We start from the raw sequence: 22,896 nt of genomic DNA on the forward strand, positions 1-22,896 counted from the left end.
AAAGTTAGGGGAAATGTCAGGGTATCGAGCACACAGCAAGTTTGCTGTTTTATACTGTGTCCACTCCTGCGAGAGAGGGGGGGGGGCGTAATCATAAACACTACGCAGGTCACCCGCCCGCCTCGTCCTGGGGGTGCCGATAAAGTCACCCCTTCCATGCTCCAGTCCTCCTGTCCCGTGGGTCAGTCTGCCTTCCAGAAGAACCAGGTTCTTCATAGGTAGGTTCTGTCCCAGAACATGCACCCAGACCCCGATGCCACTGGCAGATGTAGGCCTTCCCGCGACCTTTTCCCTGTGTGTCTCTCCTTGCACTCACTTTGAAAAGCTGTCCTGTCCTTTCTAGGTAAATGTGTCTCCACTCCTCCCATTCCTGTGTCACATGGTTCTGCTTATGATGACCTTCATGTGTCCTCTTGACTTTGGGTGATCAGATAACATAATGACTGACAATACAGTTTTTCTCAGTTCAATCACAGAACTTTTCCAGCAGGATGCTTTCATGCTCAGATTCAACTGCCATTAAAATTATATATAGATAGATAGATAGATAGATAGATAGATAGATAGATAGATAGATAGATAGTTTCATGTAAATTTTGAAAAAAATTCTTATACTTACTTTAACCCTTTTATACACAAAAATGAATGATTACTGTACTGTTATTTTATGTCACGTATTCGAAACACAAGAGACTGAGAGATAAACAGGCGGAAAGACTACTACAGCGTGCAACTCCGCAGGCATGTTAAGGACATTTTTTGCATTGCACAATGCTTTTCTTTTTTTTCTTATTTTTAGTTAGTTTAGAGTATTTCTGGGATAATAATGTTATTACTCATTATCACAAACTTTCTTTGTTCTACTGTTACTTTAGAAATGTGCCTATTCCATGGCCATACCAGTTACTTGAATGCTGAGAGCTTTTGCTATATACACAGGCACACGAGTGCATGCATACACACACAAACACACGCGCACAAACCTGCACATGTAGGGTATACCTATCCTCATTCACTTCTATGGGAAAAATGCTAACGCTAACTATGACAACCTTAACCACTACCCTGCCCTAACCATAACCATAAGTAATGGTTATAAGTAATGGGAAACCGGTCCCCATAAGGGAAAAAATTGGATATTTATCACGTTATGGGGACATTGTGTCCCCATAAGGATAGGTATACCCGCTCGCACTCACAAACACACACACACACATGCGCACATATACATACATGCATATGAATGAATTCGAATAGCTCATAGAAACATTTCTGCTGGTGAAGTTACTCTCAACGAGCAGTCAATAATGCATGAGGTAAATGCATGGTACTTGTCTGTGCATGACACAAGACGGACAGACAAGACAGACAGAATCTTTAGTCTGAATATCAGCAAAACTGTCACCACATCAGCCAAGTGACAGAGAGGCCAAGACGGAGAGTCTAGCGACGCGTTAGAGCGATTTCACCCGCTACTCTAAGTGCAGCGTCAGTTTCTGTCTCGGCTCTGCCATATGCCCATTGCTGACAGCTGGCTCTGCCTCGCAATCAGACGAAGTCACATTCTCTCGGAGAGTGTCACTGGCTCCCTCCTGGTAGGCTGGCTGAGTCACCACCATTCACAGCGAGGCGCACTGCAGGAAGCGGCTGGCTCGCAGTGAAACAAAGGTGACACAAATTTTGGGTGCGTCAGCAAAAGGATCCTCTCCCCTTCTGATGCGAGCCTTCCTCGTGGGGGAGCGAATGAGCACTGTCTGCCTGCAGGTATGTGGCCTCCCCAATGCGTTTTAGGATGTATTTTCTCATTATGATCTGCGCCCCGCACAATACTCTCAGGAACGGAGATAATTTGCCACGTATAGGCTTAACGATGATGGGAAGAGTTCACTGGTCAACCAAGGACACCAGCTGAACCCAGTCGGGGTGATTCCAAGCTGTTGTCCTTGCAGTTTACAGAAGACGTGTTAATCTCAAGCCACCAGTGATCCTAAAACTACTTTGGGGAAGGTGACGCTTCTCGTGCTGGTGCATACTGGGAAATATGTACATTTTGTACTGTATTACAAAATACAGCATTGATAGCATGCTTATTTACACTTATGTAGATGCATAAGTGATTTCCTACTTTCAGTATGATGTGCAAATCATTTCCTGTCTGAGGGAAATTTGATAATTTTTATGCTCATTGTCATCAGACACTTTGCAGGTGTTTAACAGTCTTAAATGATTTAGACCAGTAACGAGGGGCACACGTTTGCAGTATAATAGCTTAAGTATATTAATACAGTACCTATTCCTTCTGGATCAGGGGGAGCCCACCCTTCTGTAAATGACCTACCCTTCTGCCCCATGTCCCATAGGAATGTGAGTGACTCTCGTGGGATTTTTCCTCCATCCCTCTGTTAGCCTCGTACAGTACAGCATCCCCGACAGCTCTCATAATTAAGCTCAGGACTCGCTGGACTCCGCAGGGTTATATAGCTATGGCCTCCTCCTAAAAAATTGCATAAAGGCCTGTTTATATTCTCAACTGCCCAGTAAAACGAAGCATTAAATCACCTCAGGCTGCCTGTCCCCCAACGGACAGGCAAAGATCAGTCAAAACACTGAGGATACAAGGGGAAAAAAAATCTGCTGTAAGATCTTCAGCGTCGCTGGCAATCCTTTATTATTTACTTTGAAGCTGAGAAACACAGTGGTGACCAAGAGAGGGCATCCACAGAGAATGTAAATTGTTCGATCTTGGTATATGAGCGAGAGTCTTACCTCCTCCCACTGGTGAATGTAGCGAATGAGCCTGGAGAGACGCAGCAAACGCAGCAGACTCAGGATCTTAGTGAAACGGACAATCCTCAGCGCGCGGGCCGTCTTATAGAAGTCCGAGTCAATACGTGTCTCCACAATGAGGAAGATGTAGTCCACAGGGATGGAGGAGATGAAGTCTACCACGAACCAGCTCCGCAGGTACTTCACTTTGATCTGCTGTGGGTCCAGAATGATCTCGGTGTTGTCCTCCTTCACAATGCCTGTGCGGAAGTTGAGCACCAGGTCAACGAGGAAGAAGGTGTCCGACACGACGTTGAAGACGATCCAGGGCGGGGTGTGCTCGTCCTTGAAGAAGGTGATGCCCACAGGTATAATGATGAGGTTTCCCACCATTAGCAGCAGCATGGTCAGATCCCAGTAGAACCTGCAAGGGGACCATCAATCAGGGTTGAGGGTGAACATGTGGGAACCAAAAGCTAACCTAGAACTTCAGCAGAAAACTAGGTAAATAAGCTATACAAACACACTGCATTCTGTAAATATTTACAATGCGACATTGTTACATAATCTTCTTTTGACATCATCAATGTCATTATTATTTTTATTATTCACCTTTCCTCAATGCCCCAGATCTCTGTGGAATTTACATGTCCTCTCAGTGTTTGTATTCCTTCCAAGTGATCTGATTTCCTTCCACAGACCAGCGTGACACGGTTAGCCAAAGTGGTGTCTCTTAATGTGTGACTGTGTTTGCCCTAGAATGAACCGTCATCCCGTCCAGGGCATGTCCCATCTTGAATGCTGTGTTTTTTGGGAGAGGCCCAAGGCACACAACACTATCCTGGATAAGAGGCTGTGCAACTTCAGCTTCATCATGTTTATATACATGCATTTTTAGTCATGCTCAAGCACAGTGTGTGATCCGAGTTTAACCAGCCCTGCTTGGCCTATCACCGATTTGTAAAACTGGAAAACATACTGATGGAACTGAAACCAGGACCCTCTGGATATTCTAGCCTGCAACTTACTGACAAGAAGCTCAACAACTTAGGATATTTTATTCTCTTATCTGACGATTGTGTCCAGGCATCTGGACATAAGTTGGACACACTGCACACTGACAAACGCACAGTTTTAACTGCAAATAATAATAATAATAATTACATTTATACAGCACCTTTCACAACCTCAAGGTCGCTTTACAGGAGGGAGAAAAAAAAATCAATAATCAGGAAGACACTGGAGAAATGTTCAACCACAGATAGTGAACAGTGACACAGCAAAAATGCATTATACAGAGACAAACTCTGAAACAGATCAAGGGGCACGGAAACTGATGGATGGTGAAGGAAAGTTTATTAGTACATAATTAGCACAAAATAATCCTTTCTTGGAAGACTTAAACAATACAATGACCAATGGATTACAGGTGAGCAGAGGGTCGTGTCTCGCAACATCGCTTCTCCCCAGAAAAATCCAAGCCCTCCCACTGTCTCAGAGTGTTAATATCACACATCTCTGCTACATGTACATATATTTTGTCTTGGTTTAAAATCCTTATATGGTACTATACGACATGCTAAAAATAATGATGCACAACTCAAAGCCTACACAAGCCCCAGGGAATTAAGCGGTTAAAACATTTATAGACAGACAGTTAGTTGATGTCTTCTGTCACGTTTGAGGACCAGTGATGTCCTGGCATGGCTGCATCTCAGCGGCGTTGCCGTGGCATTTAACTGGGTCGCCGTTACTCGGATGGAGGTACGCTGGGGTGAGAGCACGGCCAGCAGCCATTCTGATCCTCGCGGAGAGATAACAAGCATGCAGAGGAGAGCTGTCCATTCTCCTTAAATGGTATGATGGAGTAGCTGCCGTCAGGGTCTCTGTGAGGGCCACACTAATAGGGATCCCCACCATCAGGGTCTCTGTGAGGGCCACACCGACAGGGAACCCTGCGCTCATCTTTCTCTCTCAAAAAGAGAGAAAAGCAGAATGTAAATATGTGTGAAAAAGAGAGAGCGGGTCATATGCGTATGTGCGTGTGTGTGTTTTTGAAAAAGTGAATGTGCATGTGTGTGTGTGAAATAGAAGGAAGGGCAGCATATATATATATATATATATGTGTGTGTGTGTGTGTGTGTGTGTGTGTTTGTATGTGTTTCCCAAAGAATGAATATGTATGCATGTGTGAAAATGTGAGTGGGTTGTATGTACGTGCTTGTGTGTGTACATACACACACGGATATGTTGGCTTCTTCCACGAACAGCTGTAGCGGCTACCAGCTCATCTTATCATAGCAGGATCCTTTTGCTGCATTTGTTGTACACAGGAAGGAAGACGTGGGAGAAGACGGCTCTACAAATACACATCAGGAGAAGCGCGGGTCTGGCGATCAGAGGCGCCTAGAGCCGTCTGGGTGAGCCCTTCGCTGATAGGAAGCGACAGGACAGCCCTGTTTTAACGTGCCGGCAGGTGGTGGTCCCCGCGTGATGCCTTCCCTCAGGCGGCAGCAATCCCCACACCGGCAAAGGTTTGCTTTAATAATTGCAGTCCTGATTTGATTTTCCCTGCTTTGCACACATCGCCATATCTGCTGCACCATTTCCCCAAACGATGCAGGAATTGTTTTATAACCTAGCGATATTTTTTTTCTCTTCACAAATGCTATCAACAGGTCTCGCCACTAGTAATTCTGTGCTTGATATGCATAAATACACATCCAGCTCTATTAGGCATTTTCTCCACACCACAAAGAGCATGGTGTACCAGACAGCCCACTGGTAGTGAATGGCGGCACATACCCTAGTGTGTACCCTGTTGTCGGCACACCTGGGCTGGGTAATCCCCCTCAAACTACCTGGCATGTCCTGACATGCACATTTCAGTTTGCTGACCAACCCCATTCACACGTCCTGGCAAATTAAGATGTCCCAGACATGCAAGGCAATTTGTGCATGCGTATAGATGCATGCAAACACAAATTCTATAGCAGGGCTCCTTTTGTGTCATTAAAACGTATTATAGTTTGTTCAAGGTCCCAGATATGCAAGGCAACGAAGACATGCCCCATTTCCCCAGAAAATTACAAAAAAAGATATCCATCCATCCATCCATCCATCCAGCCATCCATCCTGCAGCTGCTTATATTGCTCAGTGTCGAAACTGGGCCTGGAGTCTATCCCAGGGAACATAGAGCAGATGGCTCAGGTAAACCTTGGATGAGATGCCAGCATCAAAATACATTAAAATTTTATCAAAATATAACAACTTTATTTTAAAAATAAGTGAGGCAGTGAATAAAAAAAAATACAGATTTCATGCAACTGTACCAGAAGCTATACGCGATCGGAACAAAAAGCAGGCTGCCACGTGCTGGCAGTAACACAGAGTCCTGATGGGAAATGGTAGTCCTCCACAAAACACTGCTTATGCTCTCAGTGTGATTTGGAAGCAGATAAAAAAACTGATTAATTAGTCTTTTACCGGTCATATTACGAGGAACATGGGGGTGTTCTGTTAAAAAACCTGAAGTGATGTGCAATTTTAGTATTTGCATGGAGGAAAAAAATACAAATAAGTATAACAGTCCAACTTGTTTACAGTTATTGTGAATCGATGCCTTAATTACTGGGAACAGCAGAAAAAAGGTATCAGGCTAGCAGCGACTGCATCACATTCAATTCAATGTATGCCAGGATTTGGATTAGCGGAAATGACAGCAGACGAAGGCGCTCATATTTATTTGTGCTAGATTTCAGTAAATATGAGTCATAACAACAGCAAAGTAGACGGCCTAGCAAACAGACTCCGGGCTGTTGCCACTTAAAAAGAGGTAAGTGGGAAAACCATGCAGCAATTCCCATGATTATTCATATCCATGCAAGCAAGAGGTCCTGGCAGTACTGCTATATTTAGGAAAGAGACCCTGTTTTATCTTTCCAGAACACCATCATAGACTGAAGGCTAAATAAGCACGGCAGATTTCAGTCTCACTCTTTGTAAATGCGAACACAACTTAGATTAAGGAATCGAATGCCGTAAATCACACAGCAGAATGTAGAGAAGGAAAATAATGAATGTAATGATACTTAAGTACACGAAAGTTACTATTAGGATACGCGTCTTGAGAATACCCATCCTTCCATCCATTTTCCAAACCGCTTATCCTACTGGGTCGCGGGGGGTCCGGAGCCTATCCCGGAAGCAATGGGCACGAGGCAGGGAACAACCCAGGATGGGGGGGCCAGCCCATTGAAGGTCTTGAGATTACCTCTCCAACAAAATACATCATCAATCTCTGCTTGAGATTAACCACTGACATGTCCAGGCTGAGCCTTTTCTCCCACAGTCCACGGAGAAACATGTTTGCTCTACTTGACCAGAGTTAAGGCCATGATTCCCGTGGAAGAAAACAATTGATTCAGCCAGCTGTTTACCTGCGCAGTGTGTGCTGTTGTTAGGTAAGCGCACAATAGACCATTGAGCTAATGATGTCAGCGCACAATGGCACAGCATGGGGAAGCTTCTGGCCCAGTCGAACCTGCATCAGCTTAAGACAAAAACAAAAGCAGTTCATGCCCACCAAATTTACTGCCTTTACTCTGTTGTGAATGGTAGCTCGAAGTCAGGCTGATGCTCCGTCTGCTTTCGCTCTCAGCCAATCCAATTTTCCACCTTGGGGCTGTAAGCAGCCTTGCCTTCATCACAACTGTGAATGGTGACAATGCAAAACATTTACCAGTGCAATCAGTAGTGCACTGATGCTCGGTGACCATCAGACAATTTAACCCTTTGATGGTGAGACAGTATTCAAGGTGTTTAGGATGTTTTTTAACAATATGTGGCAATTGGGAAGAACAGTTTACCTGTCTATACATGAACTTCCTTGAAACTCAGCAGAGATATAGCAGTAAATGGACTACACCAGCTCCACTGTCTCATCAATTATGCATAATTTCATTCAGTGAAAAAAAAAAGCTAACGCACAGCTAACGACCAGTTCATTTCCTAAGTATGTGCCCATTATTTCAAAATAACTGCTTGTGTTAAAAAGGTTACTGCCCTATCTCAGCTTGGCAGGGACAGTGACGGCACTTAGGAATGCAAGACACCAGACAAGGACAGCTCTGGTTGTAATCGGCTCTCCGCCATCCCACACCACTCATCATATGCACCCCTGCTGCTCCCCCCCCCACCCCCCGCATGTTCTGGGAGCATCTCCGTCCCGATTGGCCTGTTCATCATTATCAGACTCCTTTCTGATTTCTCTGACATGCAGATTTAGACCGCTTATCGGCTAACCGCCACACGAGGGACATATACAACTGTCTGCCAGGAACTCCCCCTACCCAAGACCCCCAACCCACGATGATACTGGGTTCTATCAGGCAGTGGCACTTCTAGACCATTTCAACTGGGAGGGCCAGACTGGGGCCAGTTGTTCTGTTAGGGGGGGCAGAAGCATTTGACCTTAATGTCCTCCAAGTATCACTCACACTACATTTCTAGCATTAAGATTGAAAAGACAATTTTGAAAACCAATGTTATTTACGCAAAGCTTTCATACAATCACTTGCATCCACAAGCGTAATTATTTTTTTCTGTCGTTAGCTCTGCTTTTCACCAACTGAAGCGACTCGAACGGCTGGCACACACACATTAAGAGTCTGTCAAAAAAGTGTGTTTCGCCTGTGCCCAGGGCACAAAATTTTAGGACACATATATACATGTGAATAATAATAATAGTAATAATAATACATTTATTTCAGACTGAAATAGGAAATGTATTCTGGCAGGCACCCTTTGTGTACACACCTCCCCTACCCTCTGCTCTGTCCAGCTATCCCACCAGCCTCCTTGAACGCTGATCTGGACCTCAAAATGGCTGGGATGGAGTGAAGAGAGAGATAAGTGACAGAACATAAGCAACAGGAAGTGGTGTATTGGGGGGGGGGTCCCTGCTAACTGGATAAATGGCTTAATCCACACCCTACCTTTCACAGAGAACCACGTTGTTTAAAGCCTGAAAATCTTCAGACATTTTATGTTTGGCCCTATGACCCCTTCCAACCCAAGGAACACTCACAGAAGTGAAGCACATATCTCACATTAATGCGACTTAAAAGCAAGCTGTTTATGTCAAACCTATGTGGTTTTTTATTTTCAACAAAAAAGGCACATGAATGTGCGGCACTTATTTAACTGGCATTTATGTTCATTTAATACCTATGCAATTTTTTAAACACTGTTTCCTTAAAGTTTGTTTGAATAAATTGTCTGCTGCGTTAATAATAAAATGATTCACTGCTCAGCGTGGAAAAAAACATGAATTTACAGAAATGGAAACAAAACACCCGATTTTCATAGGGGGTAAGTACTGCAGCCCTATAATAGCCTGAGAATGAAAGAATAATAAAATGGGGACTTTCCTATTGCAATCTATTTTTGAAGACTGTGTGTCTCTGTATCCTGCAATTAGTCAGAGGTTCCCAGACAGCCGGCATGGGGGGAGCCAGCCGAAGACATCGATCTGAGCTCGTGCTTCCCGCCAGTCACGGCGGCTACACGGGCACGCGCCGCGCTTCCTGGGGGCGAGAGGGGAGCCCCGTGCAGCCGCTCGCGACCTGGTATTCCCCGAGATTGCGGAGCATCGGAAAACGAGCGTAACGGCGTAACCTCGTTCGCCGAGTCTTTGCATTTTGCTTATTTATGCGCTTGGATTTTCACTGAAGATGCGCAACTAATTACTGAACATCCCCTCATTAGGCTTTTCTCACTTGTTTTGACGTGAGTAAACGAGCAGGCTTTTATCATTGTCAGAAAAGATAGGCTTGGCAGAAGCTAAGCTGGCAGAAGTTTTTGTAAAGATGAATCTGGAACAATTTTCCCAACCGATAACGCTTTTGACACACCCATACCGAGAAGAAGACCAGTTTCCTCTTTTACATCAGATTCGGCTGATCTCCCAGTATCCAGCTGAGACACGAGATGAAAGGAAACCAGAGTAGGGTGGGCCTAGAAACCAACACTGTCATATGATTGGCTACTGCCCTTGCCATTCGGAGCCTTTAGCCAAAGGAGATTGGCTCATTTGAACAGCTGTTCCACTCTGCGAAAAGGAGGTGGGGCCGTATGAGCTACTGAGGAGAGGAACGGAGAAAGGGACCTACGCTGAGGCAGATCGCGACTGGAAGCTTCGGCTCCGCTAATTACCGCTGCTGCCTTCGTTGATTAGAAATCAAACTGAAGATTAAAAAAGTACTGAAGTGTGACATGAGATTAATTAAGATTTTTTTTTACTTCTTCTTTTGTTAACTTCAGGACAGATTTTTTTTCCTGTTGTACAAAGTTTGCATCATGCCCTGGACTTACATAGACACCTGCACCACTGAGACTATAGACTGACATTACGAAAGGAAATCCAAAGCATTGATAAAGCAGTTTAAATTTGCTTGCTCCTCCATCACCACATCACTGTATTCCTGTCCAATGCAAACTGAAGAACCTGGAATATTAAGTAAACTGCCTTTTTACCCATATCTAAATTGTGCCAAAATATATATCTATTAGTCTGCAGTGTGTGGCAGAATAATCACAAGGTGGGGAAGAGGAAAGAACAAATGGGAGAGATGGATTGCTTTCAGAATCATAACATTCAAGAGTAACTTCATCTGTTGCTAAGATTTTGCAGCTTGCCTACAGGACACAACTAGGACACTAGAAAAGGCAATGGAAGACGATGAGGAAAACTCACACTGGTATTTGCCTACACGCAGCTGAAGATGCTCTTCCCGGAATTAAATCTAAATGTCATACCAGTTGGCGCAAACTTATGCCCAGGAAGCCAGAGCACCCAGAAGGCCATCACATCGTATTAGTACTACTGGCTATTCCAGCGATGCTACTCCACCCAGTGGGGAAGACATGCACCATAAGTAATTAAATACAGGAGAGGAGGGTATGATAATGCACAGGAGCCCACCCTGGCTGTGCTTTATGTGCGTCCTGCTTCCTGGTCTGTTGCTCCCACACATGACAGCCAGAGACCATGTGGCACATTGAGTCGCTCGCTGTCAGTCACCCCCCACTCCTGACCCATCCCCCCTCCATTAAATAAATTGCATCGTAGTAATCTCTTCTGATGTGTGCTTCTAATATTCTCAGATGAGCACGCCAGGCTTTTCTGATTACCCCACTTTTGAGTCCCACTGGCACGTTTGCTTAATCCCGTGCATTACCTGCACTAAATGAAAAAATGTCCACAATGGAGGGAAACACATTTAAAAGGACACAGACAGATAAAAGAAAAACATCTTACTTGGGTCAACCAGTAGGGAGATGTGGCAGCCTCAGGGCTGTCAATATAAATGTTGCAATTCAGCTTCTAATATTGAATTGATGTAAAACATTGTACATTTGTACGTTTCTTGAAACAATGTGCTCATGTTTTGCAGGGATGACTTTCTAAGTGCTTTGCAGGTCTGTTTTTGGTTATTAACTATTATAATAATAACTTCTGTCAGCTCACCGTGTTAACATTTTGGTTTAATTAAATTGTCCCAAGGAGTCTGCCTATTTGTTGCATCCTGAGATCCAGCTTACGCATCTGAAGACTCACCGGAGTCTTCAACCTGAAGGACCTCACTGCAGAATAAGGTCTTTCCAGATGCCTGACACGCAGCTGTCCACTGAGGACAGTCACATTCTGACAACGGGGTATTAATTTTTTAGACGGGGCACAAAGCTGTTTCTGCTCAGGCTGTTTGTGTGCGGAGCCGTCAAGCTGAAACAATATGTTTACTAGCCAGATATGTTTATATTATTATTATTTTTTTACAGCGCTGGCCCTCTTTAGGAAGATGAAAAGTTTCCGGTGAATTGTGTATTTAAATATGCAATTATCCTCAATGGCCCCGCAGCCACTCGTGGTGAGAGCGTCAGCCACATAATCGGGCACTAATGTAAATGTAACACTTTCATCTTTTTCTCATTTTCTCTCAATCGAGGGGTGAGGAGCTGTTAAATGGAGGATGGTACCGGAAGAGCCAAACTGACACTGAACAGCAGGTCAGTTAAAGGGAGTATTAGCGAATCCGGGAGTGCAAGGGTCCAGCGAGGGGTGGGCCAGGCATTAACCTTCTTTATGTTTATAGGGACCTTCTCACACTGGAGTCAAAGGTTATCTCAGCTTTTATGGGAAGCTTATAACGGAATCCCACTGGAGGACATTTATTTTTAATTTTGCAGAAAATAAGCTGTAATACTTCTATATCTGGGATTGCAGCAATAGGTTGGATTATGATGTCATTTTAAATGCCACCTTTTCCCTTCAGAAGACCACCCCTGGCCCCTCTCTGTTCCAATTATTAAACGACGAGTGACAGAAGCCAGCATAATGCTGAACATGCAGTCGCCATCTTGCTGTGAAGCTCACTGCTTGCTTGTTCGTTCCCTGGAGGGGTCCCGACCGCTGGGGTGAGGTGGGGTGGGGTGTTCAAGCCAAGTTATCACTGTAAGTGCAGCATTCAAGTCCCTTTTCTCCTACACTAAATTAATGAACCATTAATTCCCCCCATATTGGAGTTTTTAGCTGTTTAAATTCCTGGAAAAAACCTCCATGATAAATGATGATAGATTCCACCAAGCCTGTGAACATGAATCAATATCCATGCAGCTTCACTGTTCTGTATATTTAAAGCCACAATTTATCTTTGTTTTCGGGGGGTTTTTTATATTTGAACTTTTTAACATCCTTAATATTTTTTATTGCCTTTCATATTTTAATTAGATTCGGTTTAACTTCATATGGTGATAACAGTGGTGGACTCTGTAAAAAAAATGCATTATGAATTGCTGCCAATTAATCAATATCACAATTCAAATTTGCCTCAGCAGCATACTTTACAGTTTTTTAAAAACTCATAGGTACAAAAGAATTGACAGCCACAATAGTATCTATATATCAATAAGGAAGAAGAATTTCTGCATGGCTGCCTGGTAGATATGAGACAGGAACTGTGTGAACAGTGATGCATTCTGGCTGTAATGCCAGTGAGGACACCGGCACCTTCTGTAATGTCTCTTCAATCTCACAATCTCTTCAGATCATTCGTCCAACACATTCCACAAAACCTTCTTTTCACTTTCAAAGTATTTCAGTATCATGACACCGACTCCATGTGAGCCTGTCTTTTATGAGCAAGTCTATCGGAATAATGGACGGCAAGCAGCCAGGGAAGGTGGTCCCACCTCGGATACAGTCTCACAGAAGCCTAGTGAAGTTTGTCAACACGGGGTGGTCTGGCGACGCAGTGCAGGTGTCTGCTCACGCTGCTTAACTTGCAGGACACTTCTGGGGCCAGGATGTCACAGATGTCCTCTTTTGTTAGATACTTTACTTTAAAAACATAGCCGCATATCGCTGACAGATTCTCTGTTGTATCGTGGGCGGTGAGGGATTAGGCTTAAGGATCAACTAATGAAATGTCAGAGAATTAAGGGAAACCTATGGAACAGCCATGAGCAGGCGGGCGAGAGCAGTCACTGTAGGAGAGCAGGAGAAAGAGAATCAAATCTGAGTGCATGCAGAACGATCTCCATCGTTCACCTTTCCCCTGGAATGTGACACTTCCTGTCTTAGAGCCCAGCTCTGCGGTGCCCTGATGTGGGCATATCTGGGATCACACCCTCAGTCCAACACCACGGATGCACCACGGGTGGCACCCACGATTTTCGCCTTTGTGACGTCAACGGCAACCTGAGATTTAATCTCTTCAGCGTGACAGGAGGGTAAGGATGGCAGGACCGTCCGGTGGGATAGCGGGAAATGGCAATGGGCATTAGCAGGGGCGACCAAGCCTGGAGTCTTATCATCCAGGGAAGGTCGGCAGCAGATCACTGCTCAATGAAAACACTCCCTCCGTTTCCCTGGATGGACAAAGCAGGATGCAAATGTCCAAATCAATCCAGTCACCTACTAAACAAGGAGCAACTGCATACTGCACAAATAGGATTGAGTCATCGACAATCCCTCTGAGTTTTCTGGACCAACAAATAAACAAGTCGTACCATTTTCCAAAGACCCCCACCCCCGCGACCCCATCCTTTCTGCTGCTATCATGGATCAGGCTCCACTTCCACACCAGATAATGAGACCATTTGCGCAGTTGCATAAAACAACAGGGTTGAACACATTAACATTTCACAACACACCAATGAAGATGTTCCGGTATTTTGTAACGCTCTGAGGAAAAGAAAAGCAAGAGATCTGTAAGACACAAGATATTCCAGAACTTAAACATTCATTAGATGCCAAAGTTATGTGGACAATTAACTAAATCTTGACTCTTGGCTAAAGGCTGAGACAACAGTATGTGACCTTAGATTTTCAAATCGCGGAGGGAACATGTGTATTTAAGTGCTTGCTCAGGGGTAGACGATAAGACAGTAATGCTTTGGTTACTGAAAGCAGAAAGAGCTTCATGGCCCTGACACGCAGACATCAACCTCACAGTCCCCGGGCATTGGGTCACATGCACCAGGCGGAGGATTTCCCACAATGCCGTGCAACCTGAAATTCACCCTCAGTGCTTTCATGCATTTTCTTTGTCTCACATTAGTTATGTAAAATCAATGTCACTCTCAAGGGCAGGGGCGTAATTAATAACACGGAGCGTGTTTTGCACGTAAAATGCAACGTTTGGAGCAGATTTAAGTTGCTAGCTGTGAGAGCTCGTGCTAAACCAAGGACAAGGCAAAAGACATGCAAAGTACAAGATGAGTCAACGTTCACAGTTAAGGTTGTTTCCAGAATTTAAAAGTTGTTCCACTGATGATTAAGAATATAAAGATTTTTTTTAATCCTCCAGCAGTTCTTTCACAGTATGTCTTATTAATTGATGGCTTCTCACATTTACAGATATTCAGCTTGCCATGTTAAGCTTCAAAATAAGGACAACCCTTAACCAACAATGAAGAAGAAAAGGGAAATGTCAAAATTAAATTTTTCACAGCACTGGAGCCTGCACTCACTGTTACTGTATGTGGTGCTTTAAACGGATGTCCACTTCAGACTGACTGAAAACGTGACGAGACAACCATATAGAGACGAAGACCGCTAAGTTTGCCCATACCGGCACGTAACACCTTGACATATCTGATCTGTTTAGTACTTAAAACTTCCAGGCCAGCTCCTAAAGCGTTTAAGCGTGCATATTTTTTACCACTATGATGTACTTATTAAATTTATTATTCCTTGTTATTCCATATATTATGGAAATACTCAAGTGGTGATTATATAGACTAATCTGCGTAATCAGTATTTGAGATTTGTATGCTTGTTTGCCATAATGCCATTTCAGTGAATGAAATGTTTGTCGTTAAAGATCAACGAATGCCGAGTTACCTGAAGTCACTGTAAGGGTGAATTATCCAAAATCCGGCGGATTTAACCCGCTCCTGCTCCCTCTCCACTGCCTTTTCACTGCCAAACATCCTTAAGGAAAACTTGTTGACTCCTGGTTGCAGCATTGCCCCAAACTGCCTGTGCATGAATCCCGCCTGGTACAGTCTTTCATCGTCCGGCATGATCTGATCGATGCCGTCCAACTTTACGAAGCCCGATGGCTCATCTTGAGGCGCCTGTTGGGCACCGGCGCCGCCTTGAGCCCCGTCTGCTTCGGGGCTGCTCTCCTCACTGGGGCTCGCGTCGCCTTCCGTGATGAGGCGCCTTTGCTCGGCCGAGTCCGAGTCGTGGACGTGCCGGCTGGTGATAGAGGAGAGACTACCCCTGAACCTCCGACAGTCCCCGTTCGAGCTGGTCTTCACCGGTTTTCCCATGTCCGTCTCCATGATCACTAGGTCTCCGCTTTTGGTTTCTCCAATGTTTTTGCAGCTTCCCGTGGAGGACGGCGAGGGCAAGGGCTTCATCCTGATACCTTTCCTTTGAGTGTCCTTGTCGCCGTCTTCTCCCTCGCCAATGATCGAGGCTTTCTGTCCAATGTGTTGTGGCAAACTGTAGAGCCTTTTGCGCATGGAAGAATGTAGCCTGTCCATTATTAAATTAAAAGATTCGGAAGATCAATTTCTTTAAAATTCGGAAAGCGGCTCCTTGTTGTTGTTTCAATAATTATTATTATTGCCACGGTGCCACGAACCATCCAACTCCCTATCCGTGGCTGCGAGCGCACTGTCTGGAGCTAATCACGAACCGTGCAAACCTTATACTGATGCACATGACATGGGTGGCTGTGCTGCGTTTGCAGGAACTGGAACGCATCCAATATTACCTGACATTTAAAAATATGCTCCCCCTTGCAGCCTTCATAGCCCGTCCTTCGTCGTCCGCGCACTCCTGTTGCAAGGCACTGAAAAAAGCTCAGAAATCCAGAGAGCCCGAGATCAAAGTAGCGCAGACGTAAAGTGCCGAGCCCGGCGTGTCAGGTGGGAGACGTGCGAGAGGATGCGATATGCAGGCAGTGGGAGGTGCAGGGACACGCGTGCCTTTCATTAGTGCTTTAGTAACGGGGCATGCTCTCTTCACCCCAGACTGTGCCTGCTGTCAGTAATAAACAATTAAATTAAATCGTGGTACCCCCTCATCTCCTACCAGCATCCAAGGGTTGTTGACACCACATCGCCCCTTTGGCTTCTAAAATCTTCAATATATATATATATATATATATATATATATATATATATATATATATATATATATATATAAAAACTAATCCTATGGGCTACCGTAAAAGAGAACTGTAGATAAACGGAACCCCAGAAGGCTGGATATAAATTACAGTTGCGCACAAACGACGTCGTTGTCTAGCCTTTTTCTGTTCACACAAATGAGGCTGATATCCACCGAAAATATATGTTATAAGTGACCGCACTCTTACACTGGCTCAGCGCCCACTTTAAATGCTTCTGCTTAAATAAATCGATTTTAATAGGATATTACTGCAACGTTACTATGTGGGCAGCCAGATTTTGCATCTTTTTTTGATCGTGCAGCATAATAACAGCATTTAAGTTTAATTATTACTAGTTTAAATGGGGAATGGGTGTCGAGTCCAACACGTTTGAATGTCCTATACTGTACATGGTGAAGCGGGTGTATGCGCACGCACTTGTTTGGACTTCACAAGTCATTATTAATAAAATAATGCTGATTTTGATTTGCGATTGTCTCTGTTTTAATTGCCATATTTGGAATTTGGGTAAAAAAATAATACTGGGTTATCACAAAAACAGTACATTTGTTTTGAAAGTTGTAATTTCAAGGGGCGTGCGCAACCGAGTGGCTACCTACTCACAATGGAGTATATTTAAAATATGTGTAAAACGGTACTTAGTATGAGTTTTTGACTATTATAGTTGCATTCTAATTTCGATATGCATGTATCAAGGTAGGCTACAAGCAGCCTACATAAACATGTCGTAGTGCCAAATTGTTACATCCAGCAAAAGCTATATGAGCAAGTCCAAAAACAGTCAGTCAAGGTAAACGGCCAGTTTTGACACAGCAAGAATTACTAGGCTATACCGTCTTCAAAATACTCGGGTACGGAAAACTGTAACAACAATGCCTTAATTAATAACTTTAAGTAGCTCAAGATTAGAACGTATTAATTTAACGCGCGGCATAAAGAACTGATTATTAGTTAACTTTAGGTTATTCTATTAAATACTTTACTTTGTGGTTTCTGGTCTCTTTTTCTTGAACGACAGTAGTGATAGTATAGTAGTATGGTCTGTTCATAGATGTAACGTATTGTGAGCTATTGTGGACACTACTGTGGAACCGTAATTATTGTATTACAAAGTGCTTTTTATATTTTGAATCTCTGAATCATTGAAGTGGGCGATGACCCGCCATAAAAATCTAAATGCAACTGTATTGATTTCGAATCCTCCTTGAAAAAAGGGTTTTCTTCCCTGAAAATGTTTGTGCTTATCAAAGGGACAGCCTCGGGTTTAATGTTTATGCAGGTGATTGTCCTTCAGAAGCGCTACAGTAACATCATAAGTTGTGTGAATGCATCTAGAAATATCTGGATTTTAAAGAATGTATAGGAAGCGTATGTTTGAGACGTGTGTGTGTGTGTGTGTCTGTGTGTTTGAATTCAGTTTGAAGTCAATAGTCACCCGATGAAGACGCAAATATTATCTGAAAGAAAGACTTTCATTCATAGATCTCAACAGCTTTCATCCGTTATAAGCTTGCACTAGCACTCTTTAAAAAAAAACCTTAAACCTTTAGTTAAAAGCTTAACTTTGCATAATGCATTTCCATCCTAGCTTCTTTCTCAGTTCATGAATGAACGGATACCCGAAGGCTGAACAGAAATCACATTAATGCTCAGTTTCAGTATATGGAGACGCACTCCGGGTAATACTCCATATCTCACCCAGACCTCCACCCATGCACCTCTCGGAGTTCCCTCAGAACATCACGGCAGCTAAGTGACACGCTGAAGAGACAGTCACACGGCCGTGGTCAAAGACTATGCTTTGCTTCAGGGACACATTGATATTTAGGTCAGAGAATAAAGGGGTTTAAAAGAGAGGGTTAGCGCTCGGTGATAAATTGCAGCATCTAATCTGAATGCTTACAAATATCTTTCAACGTAGAGAGCCTGTAGGGAAAACATGCGAGTCCCTTCTGGGAATTCTGCTTGCTGGTGGCTCATTCCGACGCTGGCGGGAGAGGAGACGCGGAGTGGATTTATGGGAGCAGAAAAATAAAAGGTTCAACCAAAATAGTGGTCATTTATATAGGTCACAGTAGAATATGCCTGTACGTCTGCTTCTCGTATATACCCATCTGCCTGATAATCGACAGGCAAACGATTCAAACAGCTATGCGTGCAGTGCGGAATAAACCATCAACCTGAAACTGAACACTTCACTACATACGTGGTCATGATGATGCAATGCGGTGGTTACTCAGTCCTTTGCAAGGATTCAAATTACATTTATTTCCAAACAATAAAAACATATGTAGGTTTAAAATGTTTATGCTATAAAGAGGATTATAAAGAATTATTGCAATAACTTTTAACGTTTTATATATTTATTAATTTAATTTAATTGCTGACACAGTGGAGCCCCCTCGTGGCCTTTTTGCGTCACATACTTCGTTGATAGAAGGAAGAGAAATAAGTGCTAATAATAATAATAATAATAATAATAATAATAATAATAATAATGTCTGGGGTTTCTGAAACCTATGCGCCAGAGCTGCACGATCTAGGTGACAAGGTGACCCTGACTGACAGCACAGGAGTCTGCAGAAATTCCTTGACATGTGTAATGAATATATATATATACAGCTACAAATTCAGGGCTATCTGACAAAATGATGTCTTGGCCCCCCCATCCAATTTTTGATATAATTTCCAGTGTTCCAGGGCCCGTGCAAAGTTCTGGTCAGAATCTGCCAGGGTATCGATGCCCCTACTACTCCCCTGTATACGTTATTGTCATAAACAGCATTATGGGCACATGCCCCTGTTGAGTGTTTTAAAGGGTTTGGGCAGGATAAGGGGCGGCACAGTAGTGCAGTGGTTAGCACTGTCGCCTCACACCTCTGGGACAAGCGTGTGAGTCTTTGCCATGGCTCCATGTGTGTGGAGTTTGTGTGTTCTCACCGTGGGGGTTCCCCAGGGTACTCTAGCTCCCCCAGACCACCTGCGCCCCTAATAGGACAAGTGGTTTCAGAAAATGGATGAATGGGCAGCACAAGTTCCACTAGATGGCAGCATTTGCAAATTGCAAAGACAGATCTCAATGGGGGACACCACCAACATCCTCCATTCTTCAGTATGAAAGACAGAACGGAGCGGATAAGTGGCTTTTCAGGTCTACTAACCTTGTGTATAATCAATAAGACATCCTTTGCTTAGCAAAATCGGGGTGTGTCGAATGTTCCTCCATCTTCGAGAATCAGTTCTTTTGCCTTTACTTCACACCTAAGTTTGGCAACACCCTATAGACGCCACATTCTATATTTTTCTTCTCTGTTAGTAAACACTGAACAGGTGCCTCTCAATCTGCCTAAGACGTTTTTTTGTTGCTGCGACATTAATTAACTTTTGTCTGATTAATTAGTCAGCTAATATTATTACTGTAGTTTAAAATACAAAACGTATCTCATGCTAACTATGGATGCTATTGCCACTTAGTCTGATCTGTTTGCACGCCATCGTTACTTTCCAGATGTGTCCTACTTAGCGACTTCTGATTAACACTGTCACTGCGCTACAGATGCATAAGATTACTAGCATCTGCCAGTTCAGTAGGACTTGGATGGCACCACACATCTATGGCGATGCTCTGGCACAGATACAAAGGTCTTGCGTAGAACAAGGCAGCCATCATGCCCCAGGAGTGCAGTGGGATCTTCTTGCAATTTACTAACTGCATTCCAGTCTGCCTTCAGATTGTACCTGCAGGTCAAGTCCAGTTGGCTTATTTTTCTGTCCAAACAATAACTGGATTTTGGTGGGTTCTGGGACACAGAAAAACCAAGTGGGTCTTCACAGCCTCTCTTTGGGTATGAACAAACGACCACCATTACAGATTGCTGGGGTCATTTTCTTTACCTAATCTTCTGGACACTCTCTGTCTTTGTTGGGGTGTTGCCTCGTGGGGTTTTCAGCCAAGCATTTCTAAAAGCATTTAAATCAGTCCAGCAATGTAAGTGGTGGGTTCAAGAGGACTGGGAGAGTGGGAGGGGTGCAAATCAACTTTGTGGCCCCACATGCATCTTTGGGCCCCAGGGAATGCAGCAACACTTTGCGAGGGTCAGTTTTTCACTCTTTTATTCATAAAAATGACAGTCGTGAACCGCTACCTCTGCACACTGGCTACTATAGTGGAAGTCCTTCTGCGGTTAAGCGACACGCACACAAACTGTTGAAACGTCATGCAGAGAAGGTGTGTGAGTTAGTGCATTACATACCAGATTCAGTAAACATCATCCCACACAGTTACATTAAAGCTTCAAAACACACTGCTATTGCTTACCTTCAGATTGTGAATATATATGTATTTATGTAAATATGTATAGATGTGTCTATATATGTATATATACATATATTTTGTATGTATATATAAGCAAATATTGCATAGAATAATAGCCATGCTGTACATAAATATTTTAAAATAGAATGAGTGTTTTTTATATAAAAACAAATTTTACACACTTTCTACTGTAATTATTAACACTTAAGTGCAGCATATACAAGACATGAAGCCATGTGAGTTACTAAAGAAAATGGGCAATGTTTAAATCCCAGGTTTCCTCCGGCTGCCTATACGTTTGAGCATTTAAATTTTTGTGTTCACTGGTCCTCGATGAAATACTGCTTGGCAAGGTGGCGCCCCCCCCACCTGTGACGTACGGCCTTGCGGGCCGAATGCTGCTGTATGGAGCCATATCTAAGTCAAGGGAGAAACTGTACAAAACTCTCAGTGACTCATTGTGTCAAAGATTTACATGAAATACAAAGGTAGTCCATTGATTTGTAAACCATCAAAAAGTATAGTACTATACTATTACTGTAGAGTACTACAAGCGTAATGAAATCTGCATACCATGCATAAAAAAGGAAAAATAATTATAATGCCCAAGTACAAATAAAATAAAAAATAAAATCATACACAATGGAAAAATATATACATAAATATATGTACATCTATTGTAATATCTTCACAAGGGATGCTTTGTCTGTCTCCCCCTAATGTTCAGCTCTCATCGGACTCCAAATGAAACCAGGTTCGTTTGATTGACAAGCCAAGGGCTCCTTCCATCTTCACCTTGTGAAATTCACGCCATTGTCTGTGAATAAGAAATTAGGGGAGGGGGGTGTTGCTGTCAGACTTCCGTAATGTGTAGCCTCATGACCCCGCCTGGAGGGGGCGCTGGAGTACTCACTGTAGACAGGCTCCCCCCACTCAGTTGGTGTTCCTTTGGCGCAGATTCTTCTCTTTGTGATTGTTGGTGGAGTTTGTTTTCCTAACAGAGAAAGCAGGGGGGGGGGCATTACTCTCACAGTCCGGAAACAGCTGCAACACAACCAAAGCCTTCAGAGTAAGTACCGGCAGATAAAAGCTTAAAATTGGTCCACGTTTGATTTAATACCTCAAAATGTTTTATTCTGATACCAAATAGAATACACAAAAAAATTCTTTAATGATTTTTTAAATCAAGGTGCCCCCTGACCTGATATATGGGGACCTCATTTTCATTTCCACTGCAGAAACTGCTCTTGATTGTGGTGTGTTGCTTCCGATCTCTGTCAAGCTTTATTGTCGTACCTAGTTTAGTGGGGGTTTCTGTAGACTTCTATGAGCAAACTGTGGTCAAAATGGACCAATAGAGTTAAGGAGCACATGCTGGTGCAGCACGTTGCACCCACCACACAACAAACCACCTCAGGGGTGAGAACCCGAGTGCAGCCATGCGGCGGGCGATACCTCAGCACCACACTGGTCCTAAAAGACCAGTGTGAGTTTCTTCCAATGGCTGGAGCGCCAATCCTGCCACCAACCCCCAAATTTTCCCTGTAAGTCAGAGGACTGGCTTGTCGGGCTGGATGTAGATTAATGTCATACCCAGGATGAAGCAATTGCAGGTTAAGGGCCTTGCTCAAGGACCCAGCGGAGTAGAATCACTCCTGGCATTCGCATGATTCAAACCAGCAACCTTCTAATTGGCAGCACAGATCCATAGCCTCAGAGTCACTACTAGATCAATAGCTTAGCTGAAAAATTGCTGCATTTCAACAGGTATTTTCAGTGTGGCTTCTGAAAGAAATTTCAAAGAAATAATGACAAGGCATAGGCTGGCAAAGAGAGTAAGAAAAATCTTCTGTCAAAAAATATTTAAATGTCTCATTTATGGACAGAAAAACAATAATAATAAAAAAAAAACAATAAGTTGAATCTGAAGCTTTTGGAGCCAGTTTTTACACTTTGCTCTAGTTCATGCATTTACCTGCCGGTAGCTACTCAGAGCCAGTGAGGGCAGCTCTCCGATTAGGCCCGACGGATGGCGCCTGCTTGCTACAATCACACACCGAGGCACATGGCCGAGCTCTCAAACACGCCTCCGCAGTAACTGGGGC

General features: G+C 43.6%; 2 protein-coding genes across 8 annotated transcripts in view; both read right to left on the bottom strand.

The window, feature by feature from the left end:
• The window catches only part of LOC125705919 (potassium/sodium hyperpolarization-activated cyclic nucleotide-gated channel 3-like), a 43,237-nt gene extending 27,076 nt beyond the window's left edge, over positions 1-16,161 (bottom strand). Inside the window, exons 1-2 of the mRNA XM_048972269.1 lie at positions 15,174-16,161; positions 2,767-3,190 (exon numbers count right to left, since the gene is read on the bottom strand). Of these exons, the coding sequence (XP_048828226.1) occupies positions 2,767-3,190; positions 15,174-15,823 (1,074 nt within the window). The 5' untranslated portion in view covers positions 15,824-16,161. The remainder of the gene's footprint in view (positions 1-2,766; positions 3,191-15,173) is intronic.
• A 4,411-nt stretch (positions 16,162-20,572) lies between these two features.
• Positions 20,573-22,896, bottom strand: part of nptnb (neuroplastin b) — a 32,279-nt gene continuing 29,955 nt past the window's right edge. For 6 of the 7 annotated variants that reach the window (XM_048972289.1, XM_048972286.1, XM_048972284.1 and 3 more), the window contains 2 exons: positions 21,705-21,785; positions 20,573-21,608 (listed from right to left, as the gene is read on the bottom strand). In XM_048972289.1, the coding sequence (XP_048828246.1) occupies positions 21,583-21,608; positions 21,705-21,785 (107 nt within the window). In that variant the 3' untranslated portion in view covers positions 20,573-21,582. The remainder of the gene's footprint in view (positions 21,609-21,704; positions 21,786-22,896) is intronic. The other variant, XR_007381777.1, reaches the window with a different exon arrangement.

The sequence above is a fragment of the Brienomyrus brachyistius genome, chromosome 13 (assembly GCF_023856365.1).
Source record: "Brienomyrus brachyistius isolate T26 chromosome 13, BBRACH_0.4, whole genome shotgun sequence".
NCBI classification, from domain to species: domain Eukaryota; kingdom Metazoa; phylum Chordata; class Actinopteri; order Osteoglossiformes; family Mormyridae; genus Brienomyrus; species Brienomyrus brachyistius.